Here is a 15,766-nt window from a genome sequence, read left to right on the forward strand (position 1 = left end):
AGGTTTGATCTTTCAGTCCATGGGACTCTCAAGAGTCTCCTCCAGCAGCATAAATTCAAAAGCATCCATTCTTCGGCGATCAGCCTTCTTTATGGTCCACCTCTCACTTCCATACATCACTACTGGGAAAACCATAGCTTTACATGTATGCATACAAAGATGCCTGCTTTCAGCTTCTTTCCTTTTTCACTGCAAACCCAGGTTGGTGGGTTCAACTATGGATAGCTGAGTCAGTAGAGCACGAGATTCTTAATCTCAGGGTCATGTGTTCAAACCCCATGATGGGCAAAAGATTCCTGCACTGCAGGGGGGTTGGACTAGATGACCCTTGCGGTCCGTTCCAATTCTATAATTCTACGTGTGCAGCTGTCAAGACTTTGGTCAGGACAAGAGAGGCAGGGTTATAGGGATAGCTGTGTTTATTTTGTGGTATGTGGGACAAAAGAAGGAAGGGGTCATGCTTAAATAACCAGGGGCACAGGTGCAAATAGCTCAAGGAAAGGCAACAAAATGGAACTCCCAAGGGTGGGCGGACACACACACACACACACACACACACACACACACACACCCCTATTCAGACATTCAACTGATAGGCATAACAACTGCACAGTCTTTTGTTGGTTTGGGAGGGGAGTGGCAATTTGTACATCAGATCCAGTCACATTCTACCCAGAGCCACAAAACTCTGTTCACAGTTCAGCTTCAGGATCAGATGCAGAGTCAGAATAATCTGCAACAAGAGAGGTAGCAAAATGGGATAGGGGGCTTCCTTCAGCCTTTTGGGAGCCCACTTCAGGCCCCGTGAGAGAGTCAAGGGACACTTTCTTCACTGCACTGTCCTGGTCCTGCGTGTTAACGCATGATGTGGGATCTGAAGCCTCACTCTCCTCTTCGGCTGAAGCTCGTTCCTTATCCCTGGATTTCCGACGCACAACACCCAGGTCGTTCATTGCTACGGGTGGCTTTCCAGCTGGGGATTTCCCCGAGAGTGCCAGCTTTTTCAGGGTGTCATTGGCTTTGGGGCTTGATGAGACCTGGGCAGATGAGAACCATGGGCGGTCAACGATCTCACTGCGTTTTTGCTTCTGTTTGTCTTCATAAGCTGGATGGAGAGAGAACAGGTTATCATTACCATTTTTGTTTTAATTTCAAATTATATTTTATTATTTTTATTAATATACTGTTATTAATATATTAATATAATTACCGTATTTTTCGCTCCATAGGGCGCACAGGACCATAAGGCGCACCTAGTTTTTAGGGCGGGAGGGAATCAAGAAAAAAAATCTTACACCCCCCCCCCCCCCGCTGAGCCCCAAAGAGCAGCAGACAGGCTTCTGGGGCTGTCAGGGGAAGCCCGGCTGGAGAGGTTGCCCACGCCTTTGGCAGAAGCCAAGGCAGTGAGGGGGATGGATCCCGCTCGCTCACTTGGATTTGTTTTTAGCCGCGGAACAGGTCGGGGAGTGGCGGCAAGGTTGCGTGCAGCCTTGCCTCCGCTCCCGGAGCTTGCAGGGTTGGTGGGGGAAGCCCGGGTCCGTCCGTCCCCCAGCCCCAGGGACCACACATTTGCTCCATAAGACGCACAGACATTTCCCCTTAGTTTTTAAGAGGGAAAAAGTGTGTCTTATGGAGCAAAAAATACGGTAATATAATTAATATACTATACTATACTATACTATACTATACTATACTATACTATACTATACTATAATACTATAATAATATAATTAAATTTTTACAGAAGAACATACAAGAAACCAAGTTAAAAATGGGTGGGGAATTAGTACAAAGTAAGACACTGCATTGCAAAAAAGCAAGCAAAAAACAAGATACATATAACCAACTGAATTGCATGCTGCATAATAACGATGTCATGGATGCTTTAGCTGAGATTCCTGCATTTCAGGGGGTTGGACTAGATGACCCTTGGTGTTCCTTCCAACTCTATAATTCTATGCATAATTTGTCCTCTGTGTAAGCCAGCCTCTCCATTGAGAAAGCTGTTGATTGGGGAAAGAACAAACTGGCAAAGTCCCATTTATGTACAATAGAAAAGGGAACCCAGCAGTCAAAATTGTCTCTCTGGGACAATTTGCATCAACCTCTCAGATAATGCCACACTGCACACTGTCAAGCCAACATTTCAACATCAAATCACCTGCCGTTTTCCATTGAAAAGCAATTTCCATGCAAGCTGCTGCCAACAGGAATATTATAAGGGGACTATTACATAACTGAAAATGGTACTGTGTGCATTGCAACAGGAATATCGGAAGCTGTGTTACACCAAATCAGATTATTGGTCCATCTAGCTGACGACAAGTCTTTCCCACCAACTGCAACTTGAGCCTGTTTTTTAACTAAGAGATGCTGGGGGCGGGGAAATGAACCTTGGACCTCTTGCACGTTGAGAATGTGCTTTACCACTGAGCTATGGATAGCTGGCACCTCAGCATCCTCTCCAATGCTACAGGGGATTTTGAAGCATAAAATAATCTGGTGCAGCTATAATGTCTTGAGACTGGTCTGTCTGACAGCCCAGTGCCTGCACCGTTATGAGTATCTTTGTATTGTGGCCCAAGTTCAGCGGTTCTCCAACCAGGATCTAGGAGTCACTGGAAAGCAGGGAAGGGTGAGTTTCTGACAACTACAGCCGTTGAGGGGCGATGGCAGGTGAGACAAAGTCTGCACATGTGAAAAACGTAAATTATACAATGCACATGACATCACTGTCTCTTATTTTAGTACATAACGAATACTGTAGCCTAGCAACCTAGCTTGATTGTGAGGGTTTGCCAGTTGTTTCTTTTGAAACCTTAGTGAAAGAATCCATCAGGAAAGGAGTCAGATGCTTTGTGCGGCAAGACCTGGAGCTCTACGGGCTTTGTGGAGGAAGGGGTGTGCAAGGACATGAGTGGGGCAGCAATGTGAGCCTTCTCCTTGAATCCCGATTTCAACAGAAGGTCATCTGTTTTGTGCTGCCAACAATGGTGTTGGGCCTTTGCACAGCACACTTCAGGCTGCAGAAGCCCTACCCCTCCTCCTTGTATCTTCCAGCCCTCCAAAAAAAATTCAACCGCTCAGGCTTCACGTACAGCCAAGGCTCTGGTACTTGAGCAGCGCCGCCAGATGGCGGTCTTCGTCAGACTCTCTCACAAGCGGGATGCTCAGGCTTGCTTTGGACTGCAGGGCGAGATCTTTCTCCTCCTCCTCTTGCAGGACTTTCTTTTCTTCCTATGCGTAGGAAAGGGAGAAACAGAGACAAAAAAAAGAGAAATCCACATCAGAAAGGAAGTTGGGGAGGGGCAAAACTAAAACACAGGCCAAGGACTAGCAAGACAGGAATAAACATTTTTAAATCCACTGCATCCAGTTGTCTTGGAGGAGCTTAGTTAATAAATAAAATAAAAATAGGGATACAAACTTTAATCCAGCCGTATAAATATCCTCCTGCCGGGTTAATTAATAAAAAAATAACTCCAGGATACCAGACAGGGAAGCTTTATAGAAGTTCATTCTACAATACAAATTGCATTTCTCCATTGAATAAATCTTGTTCTGCCTATGCTTATTGGATTTGGTATTGCTCATATTAAAAAATAATTAAAAAAAGAAACCCAAATATCCATAAAGATAGCACACTAAAATGCAAATGACTAAGATAAGAATGCAAGTAGGCAAGCTATAAAAAAATTTTTACAGAGCAATTCTATACATGTCTACTCAGAAGTAAGTCCCACCCAGTTCAATGGAGCTTACTCCAGAGTAAGTGGGTGTTGCATCACAGGTTGAATCCATTCATTTCTCGTGGGACTTTTTATTATGAAACAATATGCACTTTTATTTAAATTAAATCAATTGATTAGTTGAAAGGCACGTGGTTAAACCTCTAAGAGTTATTATGTGGCTGACAGTCTTAGGTAAATATATTACTAGGAAGACAGTTGAAATCTCACCCTGCCTTCATTTGTTCTAGGGCCACGAAGACGAACCCTCCCACCTCAACATCTGCTTACCCTGAATTTCCGGCGAAGGCGGCTGTTGAGGGCAAAGTCATCTTTCCAGGCGCTCTGAGCCTCTTGGATGTTCTGCAGAGTGGGGAGGGCTCGCTGTAGCTTGCTCTGATCCTTTGAGCCATGCTCCAACCGATACATGGCATCGGTCTCCAGCTTCTGCTTCTCCTCGTGGGCTGAGAGGCAGATACAAACATTAGGCCAGGCCAGGCCAGCTGAATCCTTAAACACCCCAACAGCAGGATGGGCATAGCTCCCTAGGCTCACCTGTGGCCACTATCTGCTCATTCGCTTCCACATCCCAGCGCTCTTCCTTGCGCCGGGCACCACTGACAATGACATAATCACAGTTGGCTGGGTCCGTCTGCATCTCAATGTGGTTGGGGCAAAGGTGACATTTCATACGGAACCTAGAAGGCAAGTTCAGCAAGAAGGGATGGTAAGGGGGATACCAGATGTTGTGGCCATGAATGGAAGATGTTCAGAAAAAAGGCCTTCTACTGTCACACAGAACCCTATACTGACCTTCCACCTTTTCCCCTACCATCCCTGTGTCCCTGTAGGGGGGACTTATGTTCTGCATGGTGGTTGGTCCGTGCAACACATGAGGCAAATCTATTTTCTGGTTCTGCAGTGTTTTAGAGGATGAAAAGCATGCCTCTTTCAAAAGGCCAATGGCTGCTGAGCAAAGCTAAGTCGCTGATTCTAATGTGTCTGATTATGATTATTACATTTATTTTTATTGATTGTGGGGTTTTGGGAAGCCACAGTAGAGATAAGGAAGTCTCTTGCTGTGGTTGTGTTTATTTTTTCATGGCTACAAGCAGGAAGCAGAAGATGACTTGAGCAGGGCACCCAGCTAAACGGATAGTGCCACGGAGCTTCTGGTCTCGCCCCATGGCTAGCAGACTTGGACCAATCAGAATGGGTGCAGAGGAGGGCAACAAGGACAATCTGTTACAATATTGAAGCAATGCTGCTGCAAAGTCCTAGCTTGAAAAGTAAACATGATGGGAATGTTGGGACTGCCCGTGGGAAACAGAGGGACAGTCAATTCACAGTGCGAAGCACCGGAATTAGCTCAGAGTGTAATATGAGCTCTTCCGTTTGTTCCTGTCCTGGAAGTGCAGGAAGTGTTTGTTACTACACTGCTGGAGTTTGAAGAGAGCAGTCATGTTTTTTGTAACGCTGCAAAGACAGAAATAAAAGCATGTAAATACGTTTCTGTCTATCTCTTTCCCCTGCCAGGGGGGGCAGGAAAGAGGGGTGTGTTCTTCTCACGTTTGAGAAGAATCGCCGATCGAGACCTAGCCTGCGCTTGCTGGGGAATGCAGCCAGGGAGGTCAACAGGGAATCAAGCCGGGTGCCTGGGATTGTTGCCAGTTTCTCCTGATATGGGCTTGAATTCCCGACACAATCAGCATTATGGGAAAGAAGTCCACATGAAGAAAGGTTGATGCAGCTAATTACACACTGGTAGTGGACACTGCCTCACTTGGATGTTTTCTAGCAGGACAACCACTCTGGATTTCCTCCACCAACAGGGGGTTGGACCTACAGGAAAGGCCCCTCCATTCTACGATTCACAAGCAAGCATGTGGAGTTACACAAATCAGACAGTTCGCACAGCATGCTGTTTTTCTTGATCTTCCACTGGAAGTGGAGATGGGAAACATGGGTACAGATTACCTAAACACCAGCCAGTTGCCTCTTCTCTTTGCCAGACCTGAACTTCCACTTGATGCGCACACTGTCCAACTCATCCTGGCCAAGAGCACCAGTAAAGACATAAAGAGCCCCCACAGCACCCACCTGTAGATGGGGGTTGTGTAGTAGTTGCCAACCTTCTTCTTCTCAGCATTGTAGCGAACACCTGCAGTCAGCAGAGGGAAGAGTAGAATTTGTACATTCCTGCCTCCAATTTCCTGATCGCTCAACCCCACCCTGGAATCTTATCATTACCAACAATGACTGATTTATTCGTTTTAAACATTTATGCCACACCCTTTGAAAAACCTTTACCTTAATTACCAAAATGGCAGGACAACGCTGGGGCAACGAAAGTGTCACAGATATTTTGACTTCCAGAATCCCTAACCCCCGTTTTATTTACTACACTAGGAGCTGAGAGCTTGTGGCACTCCAAATGTCCAACTCTCATCATAATTGACCATCGGCCATGCTGGCTGAGGCTGATGGCAGTCTAGACATAGTCTAACGACACACAGGTTCTCCATCCCTGATCTACATAGGGGCACATAATCAGAATGCAGCTTCTGTTCCAGCTTCCAGGACTTTTAACTCCTTCTTTTATCTATTAGACCCATCACTCCCATCTTCTCAGTGCCGAGAACAGACCTCAAGAGCAGTGTTTCCCAACCTTGTGCCTCCAGATGTTTTTGGCCTACAACTCCCATCATCCCTGACCACTGGTCTTGCTAGCTAGGGATGATGGGAGTTGTAGGCCAAAAACATCTGGAGGCACAAGGTTGGGAAACACTGCTCAAGAGATATAAAATCCCATTTCTCTTATTCTAACTAGCAACAGTTGACCTTATGACTCCTACTGGCCTCCTGGTGTGCAACCCTTCCTTCTCAGGTTTCTTCCTGACCTACCCTGAAGCACTAGTCCCCAAGAGGTGAGAAGTACTCAATCACACCTAGAAGCAAAAAAGCAAGACAAAACAGGAGGCTTTCAGAAATACCAAATGGAGATCCAACAAACAAGGTTCTTCTTTGCAGTACATAGCTCTTGCCGCAAAATTCCACTACCTTCAAACAAGCCCCTCTCACCACATTCAAGCTCCTATTAGCTGTCTATGTATCTAAGGGATGGCCTCAACACCAGCCACCTTCATCACTTACCCATGCCAATGTGGTTCTGGCAGCCGTCACACCAGATATTATAAGGCATCTCAAACCTAGGAAAGAACAGCCAAGGGACATTCACTATAGGCAGCAGAAGCACTTGATGGTTTCAGCTAGAAGGAAAGCAAGCCCTGTTTGATGTCCACATGCAACTTGGCTAGCACAGAGCTGGTCGTCCCCTAATGTGCAGGCCCCAGACCGTTTCCTATGCCCCCCTACAAAGAGCACCACGTAATAAGGACTCAACTCTAAGGTGCCCTGGCATGCTAAGGATTGCATCTAAGTGTCCTTACCTGATGATGAGGATACCCTGGGAGAGTTTACGGGCCCTTTCCCGTAGTGGATGGCTGTTGCGGTACTTATTAAGGGAGCCATGCTGCAAAAAATGAGAAGAGAAGATGCTCAACTTGTTATATACAAAGTCCAGTGTCAGTCATGACTCTATGGCCTTCGTCCGATGACGATTTATGTACCCCTATGACATTGTCCATTCCAGGGAAAACCAGGATTTTTTAGACTGACCTGCACTTAGGCAGGAATATAAGATGTGAAAAGGATATAGGGGTCATAGCAGACAACAAGCTTAACATGAGTCAACAGTGTGATGCAGCAGCAAAAAAAAAAAAACATTTTAAAAATGGTCCTGTTCTAGGATTAATTATCACTTTCGTATGGTCTTTTATCACATTTTATTTTTATCCTTTGTTCTTATTCAAGTTTTCCATTTGTCAACAGAAAAATAATTCTGCAGAAATCTAATTGCTTTTTTAGAAATACATTCTTCATTTTACATTGAACGTATTACTACCATCTCAATGCTTATTTATGAATCAGGTAAGAGTAGTAAATTACATTGGGTTGTATCATACCTAGAGTAGACCTGGTGTGGGGAACAGGATTCCAGTGAGGCCAGATCTCCCGAACATGTGAGATCCTTAACCACTCTCACATGCAGACAAGACCATGCAATGGAGGCAGGTCTACTCAGTTGAAGGCAGCACCCAGAAAACCTGGCTTGCAGACTTGTGCCTGTTTCAGCTCAGTAAAACCCTTCCAGGCAATTCAAAAACTGATTCCTTGCTATAACTACTAGGTACACAAACCCCCTCCCCATGGAACTTATCTTGCCAAAGTCCAACATTTGTTATTTCATTGCAACACAAAAAAACAAAAATCCACACAACTTGAAGCGCTGAACTTCCCTCGGAACCCCCAATTGCTCTCTTACCTTAGCTGGATCAAAATCAGGTGGGTAATACTTATTGACTCCTTTTCTTTCCCCCTGTAAATAACCAATGACAGCATTAGACTCCTGTTGCTCAATAACACCTCAAGCAATTAAATGTGTATGAAAACTCTGCAAATACAAGCAAGTGTGGTTTTTTTTTGGGGGGGTGCAGGTGTTTTGAAGTGGACCCTGTATACTAGTTTTGCCTGCTTGCTTCCTTCTAGCCCAGAGCACAGGTCCCCTTCTGCTCATCTCAAGGGGTCACTTACGGGAAGGTGGACATCAGGTAAGAGTCACAGCATGTCCAAAGTTCCAATAAGCAAAGCAGTTGGCTCATTTCTTCCCAACATTGCAGAAGAACACAAAGAGAACCCTCTCCTTTGTCGGACTCAAAGTCTCTTTGGACCAGCACCCTGCTGACCAACCAGATGCCTATGGGAATGCATGGGATTCCGCAAGTTGTGCATGAAGGTTAACAGATTTACCACATTGTCTTCCTGCCCCCCGGCAACTGGTATACAGAGTTGTCCCATCCACTAACATGGAGGTTCCATTTAGCTATCATAATAGCTAAGCCACCCTTTTAGCAAAGCCCCCCTCCCACCGCCACCCCATTTCAGTGGCCTTATCCAAGCAGTCACGTTGTTCAAGCAACAGCTGTTGGTTCAGGACAGTTGTCACTTGATGACAGTCCACACATAGGCACCTTGGGAATGTCAGGAGCCATCTAAGCCAGGCCAACACCAGCTGTTCCATCAGCATACCTGCAGGTGTGTGTGTGTGTGTGTGTGTGTGTGTGTGTGTGTGTGTGTGTGTAGGAATACACAGGGATGCCATTGTGTCCAAATACCCAAACTTAACAGCAGCTCCATAGAAACACAGCCGTATGCAGACCCAAGGTGCTAGCAGGGAAGTTGCAGCCAAATGTGAACCAGCCCCCATTGGTAATTATTGCATTTAAACTTCTGTTTTGTTGACCAAAAGACCAGTGTATGGAGAGCTACCACAGGACGTAAGCTTCAAGTTACCCTTGCAGTTAAGGACCAGTTTACATTTAACAGCAGCACCCGTGGGGTCGGGGAGAAGCAAGCAAGGCAGCAGCATCATGTCAGAATGGGACGGCGGCAAGAAGGAACCCTTGAAACAGCCCAAGAAGCAAGTAAAGGAAATGGATGAGGAAGACAAAGCATTCAAGCAAAAACAAAAGTAGGAGCAAAAGAAAGTCATTGAGTTGAAGGCAAAAGCAGTTGGCAAGGGCCCACTTACTGGAGGTGGGATTAAGAAATCTGGTAAAATGCAGCAGATTGATGAGACTACAGGGCAAGAAAAGCATTCACTCTCATTGAATGGATGGATTTCCAGGCTGACGTTGTGCGAAACATTTATGTGAGCACCTTTGTACATTTTGTTCAAACAAAGTAATTGGCCTTTTTTGGGTTAAAAGCAAGCAAGCAAACAAACAAACAAACAAACAAACACAAACAAACAAACAAACACAGCAGCACCCGTCCCAGGAGCACACATGGCCATACATAAGTGTGTAGTCGGGTCAGCCTCCTACAAAAGCGTGTTTGTGAGCTAGTGTCTCTGTGGGAGGCTAGATACATGCTGCTGAAAAACACACAACTGCAGCATCTCATGAAAGTGTAGTGCTTACCCTGTTGAATTTCAACCACTGTGTTTGTGGGGAAACAACCTTGTGGGTGTGCTACAAAACACCCCATGTACTCACCATGATGAAAAAAGTCTAGCTGAACAGCTGGAATGGCCTAAGAGAAGAGCAGGAGAAAGTTATTCCTAGGATATTCCCAGAGAGGAGAAACACAAGCAGCACCACACTTTGGAGAGCCCAAAGCAGCAGCCACCTACTCTCAAGCTCCAGAACCTGCTTTTGATGCTAGAACTTCTGCCATATAATGTGCAGAAACAACAGAAAGTCACAGCCTCTGAAAGCAGGGCTAGTGAAACCTGGCTTCTGTCAAAGGGCACATTTCTCCTGGGTACTATTGGGGGTGCATGCCAGCGTGGGGGGGGGGGCGATCCCTAGGTGGGAAGGGTACCCTCTTTGTTCTCTTTAACACCCCATTTTCTCCATGTCCAGTAGTAACAGTGTGCCTCTGAGTGTGTGCAAAGTGCCTTTCTCTGCTAAGCACTTCTAGGCCACATTTGTCTTGCCAAGGCTGATTGCTTTTTCAGAAATAAACCACTGGCTATAAAGTAGGCTATATGTGGGAGCACACCATCAAAGAGTCCTGCCATGGTATTACAACACGCCTCTCTCTCTTTTTCTTAAGAAAGTGCTTATAAATATTTCTTAACCACAGACTGTTGCCGCCTGGACCTGGCAAAGCGCTGAAACACTGAAATACATCTTGAGCGGGCATATTATGCTGCTTGGAGGGTGGCCGGGATTCCTCTTTCTAAACCATCAACGTTAGGAAATAAACCCACGAGAGACATGCACAGAGATACAGGTCTTGAGGCGACCACAAAAGGGTGCCCCTTTCCCTGCCAGGGAAGAAGGGGCAAGGAAAGATCTCTATCGGGGGAAACAACGCGAAATCAAGATCTCCATCGGAGATCTGCTGCCCCTGGGGATCCTGCCGCCTGAGGCCGTCGCCTCACCTTGCCTCAGGGGTGGGCCGGCTCTGTCAGGCCCTCGCTCAAAGGGCCTGCCAACAGGTGAGGGGGGGCCCCCACTTTCACCCACACGCCCGTTTCTGTGCCAGGTATGCTTTTAATCTGGTCTTATCTGCAAGCCGCCTCGAGTCCCAGTCAGAAAAAGGCGGGTAATAATAATAATAATAATAATAATAATAATAATAATAATAATAATAATGGTATCTGCCGCCCCGTGCCCGGCCCTTCTCCGGCGCTCCTGAGGCTCTAGGGCGCCGGGGGCAGCGGGCGGCCGAACCCCCCACCGACCTCGCCGCCGCTCCGGCTTCCTTCTCCCGCCGCCTGCTCCGCCTCCTCCGGGCTGCCTCATCAGCGCGCGCCCGGCGCCGGATCCTGCCCTCTTTCCCGGGGAGGAGCCTGCCTGCCTGCCTGCCTGCCTGGCCGGCTGCCTTCCCCCTCCCCAAGTACCGGAGGCTGAGGGCGAGAGGCCGGCCTGGGGACGAAAGGGGGCTCTCCTTCCGAACGGGCCGTCCGTCGCCCGCTCCCCCGCGCTAGCGGAGCTTCCTGAGCCGGGCCTCCGCCGCCGAAGCCCCACGGCAAGCCGCCCGCCTTGGGAAATGCAAAATCCGTTTCCCCTCCAGTTCTTACTTGCGAATGGAACCCAGGAAGCTCTTCTCTCTCAGGCAGCCGGGAGAGATTGGAGGCGAGCCGAGTGGCTTGTTCGAGGTGCTGCCAGCTTCTCCGGCTGCCAGCACTCCTCTTCGTGCTGCAGATTTCGCTGCAAATGCACCTTTTCTTCTGCCGTTTCCTGGGTTTTTTTTGGGGGGGAGGGGGTTATTGCTTGCTACAGTTCTCTGCAAAACAGACATTCTGCAAATGCAGACCACTAGGTTTCATAGGTAGTGCACACAAACACAGCATTTTGTGCATATAGTATCTGAAGGAGTGCAGAAACCAAGAAGCTTTCTCGTGGGATTATCTGTGTTTCTATAGACCAACCTGGAAGCTAGTGCCTCTGCTTGAATCCAAGGATATTGGTTCTCTCGTCTCCAAAATAAAAATGATGCTGTTTTTAAATCAGAGTTCCTCAAGTACCAGAATTGGTCTTCCTGACTCCAGCTTCCGGTTCAGCTCCAGACATGCTCAGAATTATCAGAGTGGCTTGGCAGCCAATCCTTCTTCCCAGGGAATTCCGGGAATTGTAGCTCTAGGTTTCCTAACAATTCTCAGCACCCTGAACAAACTACAGTTCACAGGTTGCTTTGGGAGAAGCCATGCCTGTTTACAGTGGTGTGTGTTACTGCTTTACATATTTTGGGCAGGTGGGACCTCACTTTAATTTGTGCTATTAATTCCAAAACATTTTATCCCAAATGTCCCTCTGCAGCAAAAAAAAAAGCTGGAGTGACTTTTGAATAAAATTTGGTCATTCAAGGCTATCTCCTGGTATGACTTGCACTTTGTCCTATACTGTTTGGCTCTAGGAAACACAAAATGAGGATATTAGGTCATGGCCTTCTCTAGGGGATGTGTTGTAAGAGTACATCAAACCAGTCTGACGGCTCCAGTGACAATTTTGTGCAAGACTGCTGATGGCAGTGGTGTGTGAACATGTTATGAGAAACTTGACAGGAGAGATTAGCAGTACTGGGAAAGCCTTCTGCATTGTTAGAAGATCCTGGGTTGCTCAACTCTCTTCTCTCAGGGAGGAACAATCTGCTTTCGTAACTGGAGATGCAACAGGTCTTGAGTTGCAGCTAAACAGATTTAAGTCACAAATGTGGGTGTGAGCTAACCGAGGGAGCTTGTTTGAATCAGTTGAATCTGCATTCCAAGTAGAACTGTAGATGTGGCATTGGAACAAATGGGGTGTCCCCTTCCCAAATGCAAAGTACAAGTGCAGGACTCCCAGTTCAGTTTGGAACTGCAGCCGGGGAAGGGAAATAAAGGGATTAAATCTCCCATAACCTCCATATTAGGGTCCTCATCTGGATTGGGTCCTCCCACCCACTGCTGCAACTGCAGTTTCCCTGCTGGCTTTGGTCTGTGGAGAATGAAAAGTGCCTTCCTACACAGTCCACGTGGGAACTAAGGAACAAGGTGGAGCCAAGGAGAATTGATCCTGCAATCCAGATGGGAATCCTGAGGACTGCACCCAGCCTACGGATTGCTGTTCCGTCTTCCCCACTCTATACACACACCATAGATCAGGCTTCCTCAACCTCGGCCCTCCAGATGTTTTCGGCCAACAACTCCCATGATGACTAGCTAGCAGGTCCAGTGGTCAGGGATGATGGGAACTGTAGTCCCAAAACATAGAGGGCTGAGGTTGAGGAAGCCTGCCATATGACCATCTTCTCACATGTTCCTGTCCATGCAACACAAGTCTACATCCAAGGTCCCACTCTGGGTGGCTGTAGGAATGGCATTTTCCTTCTGTTACGGTCTACCCTCTACAGGGGAGCCCCCACCAGGCACATAATTGTGCGTATTTTAACACCTCAGCTTCTCAGGCCGTTGAGGATGGGTAGTATTTTTTTTACTGTGATGCCGGGCAGGTCCCTTTTATATTGTGTAAATTCCTGTTGCATTATTGCTGTAGGATGCAAGCAAAAGCAGACCTTCATATCATCCCAAAGGCTTGTGGTCCCAAAGCATATAAGGCTTTAAAGGCCAAAACTACCATCTTAACTTGTGCCTGGGAACAGCTACCTTTGTTCAACAAAGTACCATAGATACAAACACATCCTCAGCTACCCACTACAAGACACAAGCAAAGGTTTTAAAAAATAAAATAAATACATCCTTTCTTCTCGTTGAATTGTGGTAAGATTTCAGGGACCAAGGCAGAGGCAAATGTGAACTGTGGTGTATAAGGTAAAGGTAAAGGTACCCCTGCCCGTACGGGCCAGTCTTGACAGACTCTGGGGTTGTGCGCCCATCTCACTTAAGAGGCCAGGGGCCAGCGCTGTCCGGAGACACTTCTGGGTCACGTGGCCAGCGTGACAAAGCTGCATCTGGCGAGCCAGAGCTGCACACGGAAACGCCGTTTACCTTCCCGCTGGTAAGCGGTCCCTATTTATCTACTTGCACCCGGAGGTGCTTACGAACTGCTAGGTTGGCAGGCGCTGGGACCGAGCAGCGGGAGCGCACCCCGCCGCAGGGATTCGAACCGCCGACCTTTCAATCGGCAAGTCCTAGGCGCTGAGGCTTTAACCCACAGCGCCACCTGCGTCCCCGTGGTGTATAAGAGGCTGACTCTATTTAAGGTGCTGTGACACAGGTGGCGCTGTGGTCTAAACCACAGAGCCTAGGGCTTACAGATCAGAAGGTTGGCGGTTCGAATCCCCGCGACAGGGTGAGCTCCTGTTGCTTGGTCTCTGTTCCTGCCAACCTAGCAGTTCGAAAGCACGCCCCAAAAAGTGCAAGTAGATAAATAGGTACTGCTCCGGTGGGAAGGTAAATGGAGTTTCCGTGTGCTGCTCTGGTTCGCCAGAAGCGGCTTAGTCATGCTGGCCACATGACCCGGAAGCTGTACTCCGGCTCCCTTGGCCAGTAAAGTGAGATGAGCATCCCTTTACCTTTTTACTGTTCACCTTGGAGAGGAGTTGGTTAAGGGATCCTTTGCCTGAGCCTCTTGGTACACACAGGGGTGAGCCAATGGCTGGAGCCAACATTGCTGGCGCTTCAACCCCAACTTAGTTCAAACTACGACTCCTGTTTAAGAAACTGCTGAATGGGGTCATATAGTAAAATCAAACAAATTGCTGTGACTTCTTAAGAGACTAACTGGTTTATTACGGCACAAGCTGTCATGTGGGCAGTGCATGAAGTGGACAAGTCAGAGGTGGTAGTTAGGGAGAGGGAGTCAAGTTAATAAAAGTCCAGGTTACATCCATTTCAGCCTTCCCCAACCCGCTAACAACTTGATGGGTGCTGCTGTCCTTTATTGTAGCAGCAGTAACTGAAGATCAGTAGTAGCTGCCTATTTAAACCTTTGCCCCTGAAGAGCATGATTTACGTTGGCAGATCTTCAGGGCTGGTTTCAGATTTTGCAAGCAGCAAAGAGCATGTGGGAAAGCTTGTGTCATAAGTCCAAGAAAAGAAAACTATTGGCGCTGGGAGCAGGCCAGCCTACTCAAGAGGAAAGGCTGAAGATCCCAGCATGTTGGGTCTGAAGGAGGTGGTACAGGAAGGGTCAGGTATCCAAAGTGGTGTCATCAGTGTTGACTGAGAGGCAAGTTCAAGTGACAGCCCACCAGGCTTCCTTGCATCTCAAGAAATGCTCTCTCCAGTGCTTTCTGGTTGAACTTAGTACCTCAGTCTCTCAGCAAACATTCCCATCATGCAGGAATTGCTGCCTATTCCACTGAGACAAAAAATATAAAGAGTTCATCTGAGGTACTGTAATTACCGTACTTCAGAGGAAGTTGTCAGAGCAGCTCCTATAACAGCAGTCCAAAGGAAATAAAGAGGAAATGCCCTTCAAAGCCAATGCAAAGTCCCACAGCTCTCTAAGTAAGGAAATGATAGGACTGCAGAGGCAGGAGCAGACAAAAAGGTAAGACTCAGATCTAGTAGATCTCAAGGTGGTTTGCAGTAGACCAGCAGTATTATTGTTTAACAAGTTACCGTATTTTTCACACCATAGGGCGCACCCGGTTTTTAGGGGGGGAAATCAAGAAAAAAAAAATTCCCCCCCCCAGCCCCAAAGAGCAGCGTACAGGCTGCGCACAACCTCTCCCTGCCAGAGGGGTTGCGCGCGGCTATGGCACAAGCCAAGGCAGCGAGCAGGATGGATCCCGCTCGCTGTTTTGGCTTCCCCTTTAGCCCCGTGCAGCCTCTCCCGGGAGGGAGAGAATGCGTGGGGCTAAAGAATCCATAGCCCCGTGCAGCCTCTCCTTGCCAGAGCGGTTGCGCACAGCTATGGAGCAAGCCAAAGCAGCAAGCAGGATGGATCCCGCTCGCTGTTTTGGCTTCCCCTTTAGCCCCGTGCAGCCTCTCCTTGCCGGGAGACGCTGTGCAGGGCTTTCCT

The 15,766-nt window shown here is 47.6% G+C and overlaps 1 protein-coding gene and 1 pseudogene across 6 annotated transcripts; one reads left to right on the plus strand and one right to left on the minus strand.

Annotated features, from left to right (window-relative positions):
• Positions 1-401: 401 nt before the first annotated feature.
• Positions 402-11,820, minus strand: YJU2B (YJU2 splicing factor homolog B). 5 transcript variants are annotated; one of them, XM_083717988.1, is made up of 10 exons: positions 11,380-11,820; positions 9,845-9,881; positions 8,113-8,166; positions 7,178-7,260; positions 6,882-6,937; positions 5,829-5,889; positions 4,284-4,426; positions 4,020-4,192; positions 3,099-3,237; positions 402-1,105 (listed from the first exon to the last, which is right to left on the minus strand). In XM_083717988.1, exons 2-10 carry the CDS (start codon positions 9,845-9,847, stop codon positions 693-695), a joined length of 1,125 nt encoding a protein of 374 aa, XP_083574114.1. In that variant the 5' UTR covers positions 9,848-9,881; positions 11,380-11,820; the 3' UTR covers positions 402-692. The 5 variants fall into 5 exon arrangements, with proteins under 5 accessions (XP_083574114.1, XP_083574112.1, XP_083574115.1 ...); XM_083717986.1 differs by lacking the exon at positions 11,380-11,820 and adding an exon at positions 11,041-11,345; XM_083717989.1 differs by lacking the exon at positions 11,380-11,820 and adding an exon at positions 11,200-11,216.
• Positions 9,109-9,517, plus strand: LOC310834518 (translation machinery-associated protein 7 pseudogene; annotated as a pseudogene). Its single transcript has one exon. The product of its transcript is annotated as a translation machinery-associated protein 7 pseudogene (transcript).
• Positions 11,821-15,766: the final 3,946 nt, after the last annotated feature.

Source organism: Podarcis gaigeae (genome assembly GCF_964106915.1).
Source record: "Podarcis gaigeae genome assembly, chromosome: 17".
NCBI classification, from domain to species: Eukaryota; Metazoa; Chordata; class Lepidosauria; order Squamata; family Lacertidae; genus Podarcis; species Podarcis gaigeae.

Bases quoted from the DNA above. Each gene is read 5' to 3' on its own strand.
- YJU2B (XM_083717988.1), bottom strand. The intron at 7,261-8,112 runs GTAAGAGAGCAA...CATTTTTTGCAG, and splicing joins CTGATTTTGATCCAGCTAAG to CATGGCTCCCTTAATAAGTA. The intron at 6,938-7,177 runs GTAAGGACACTT...GTTCTTTCCTAG, and splicing joins CAGGGTATCCTCATCATCAG to GTTTGAGATGCCTTATAATA.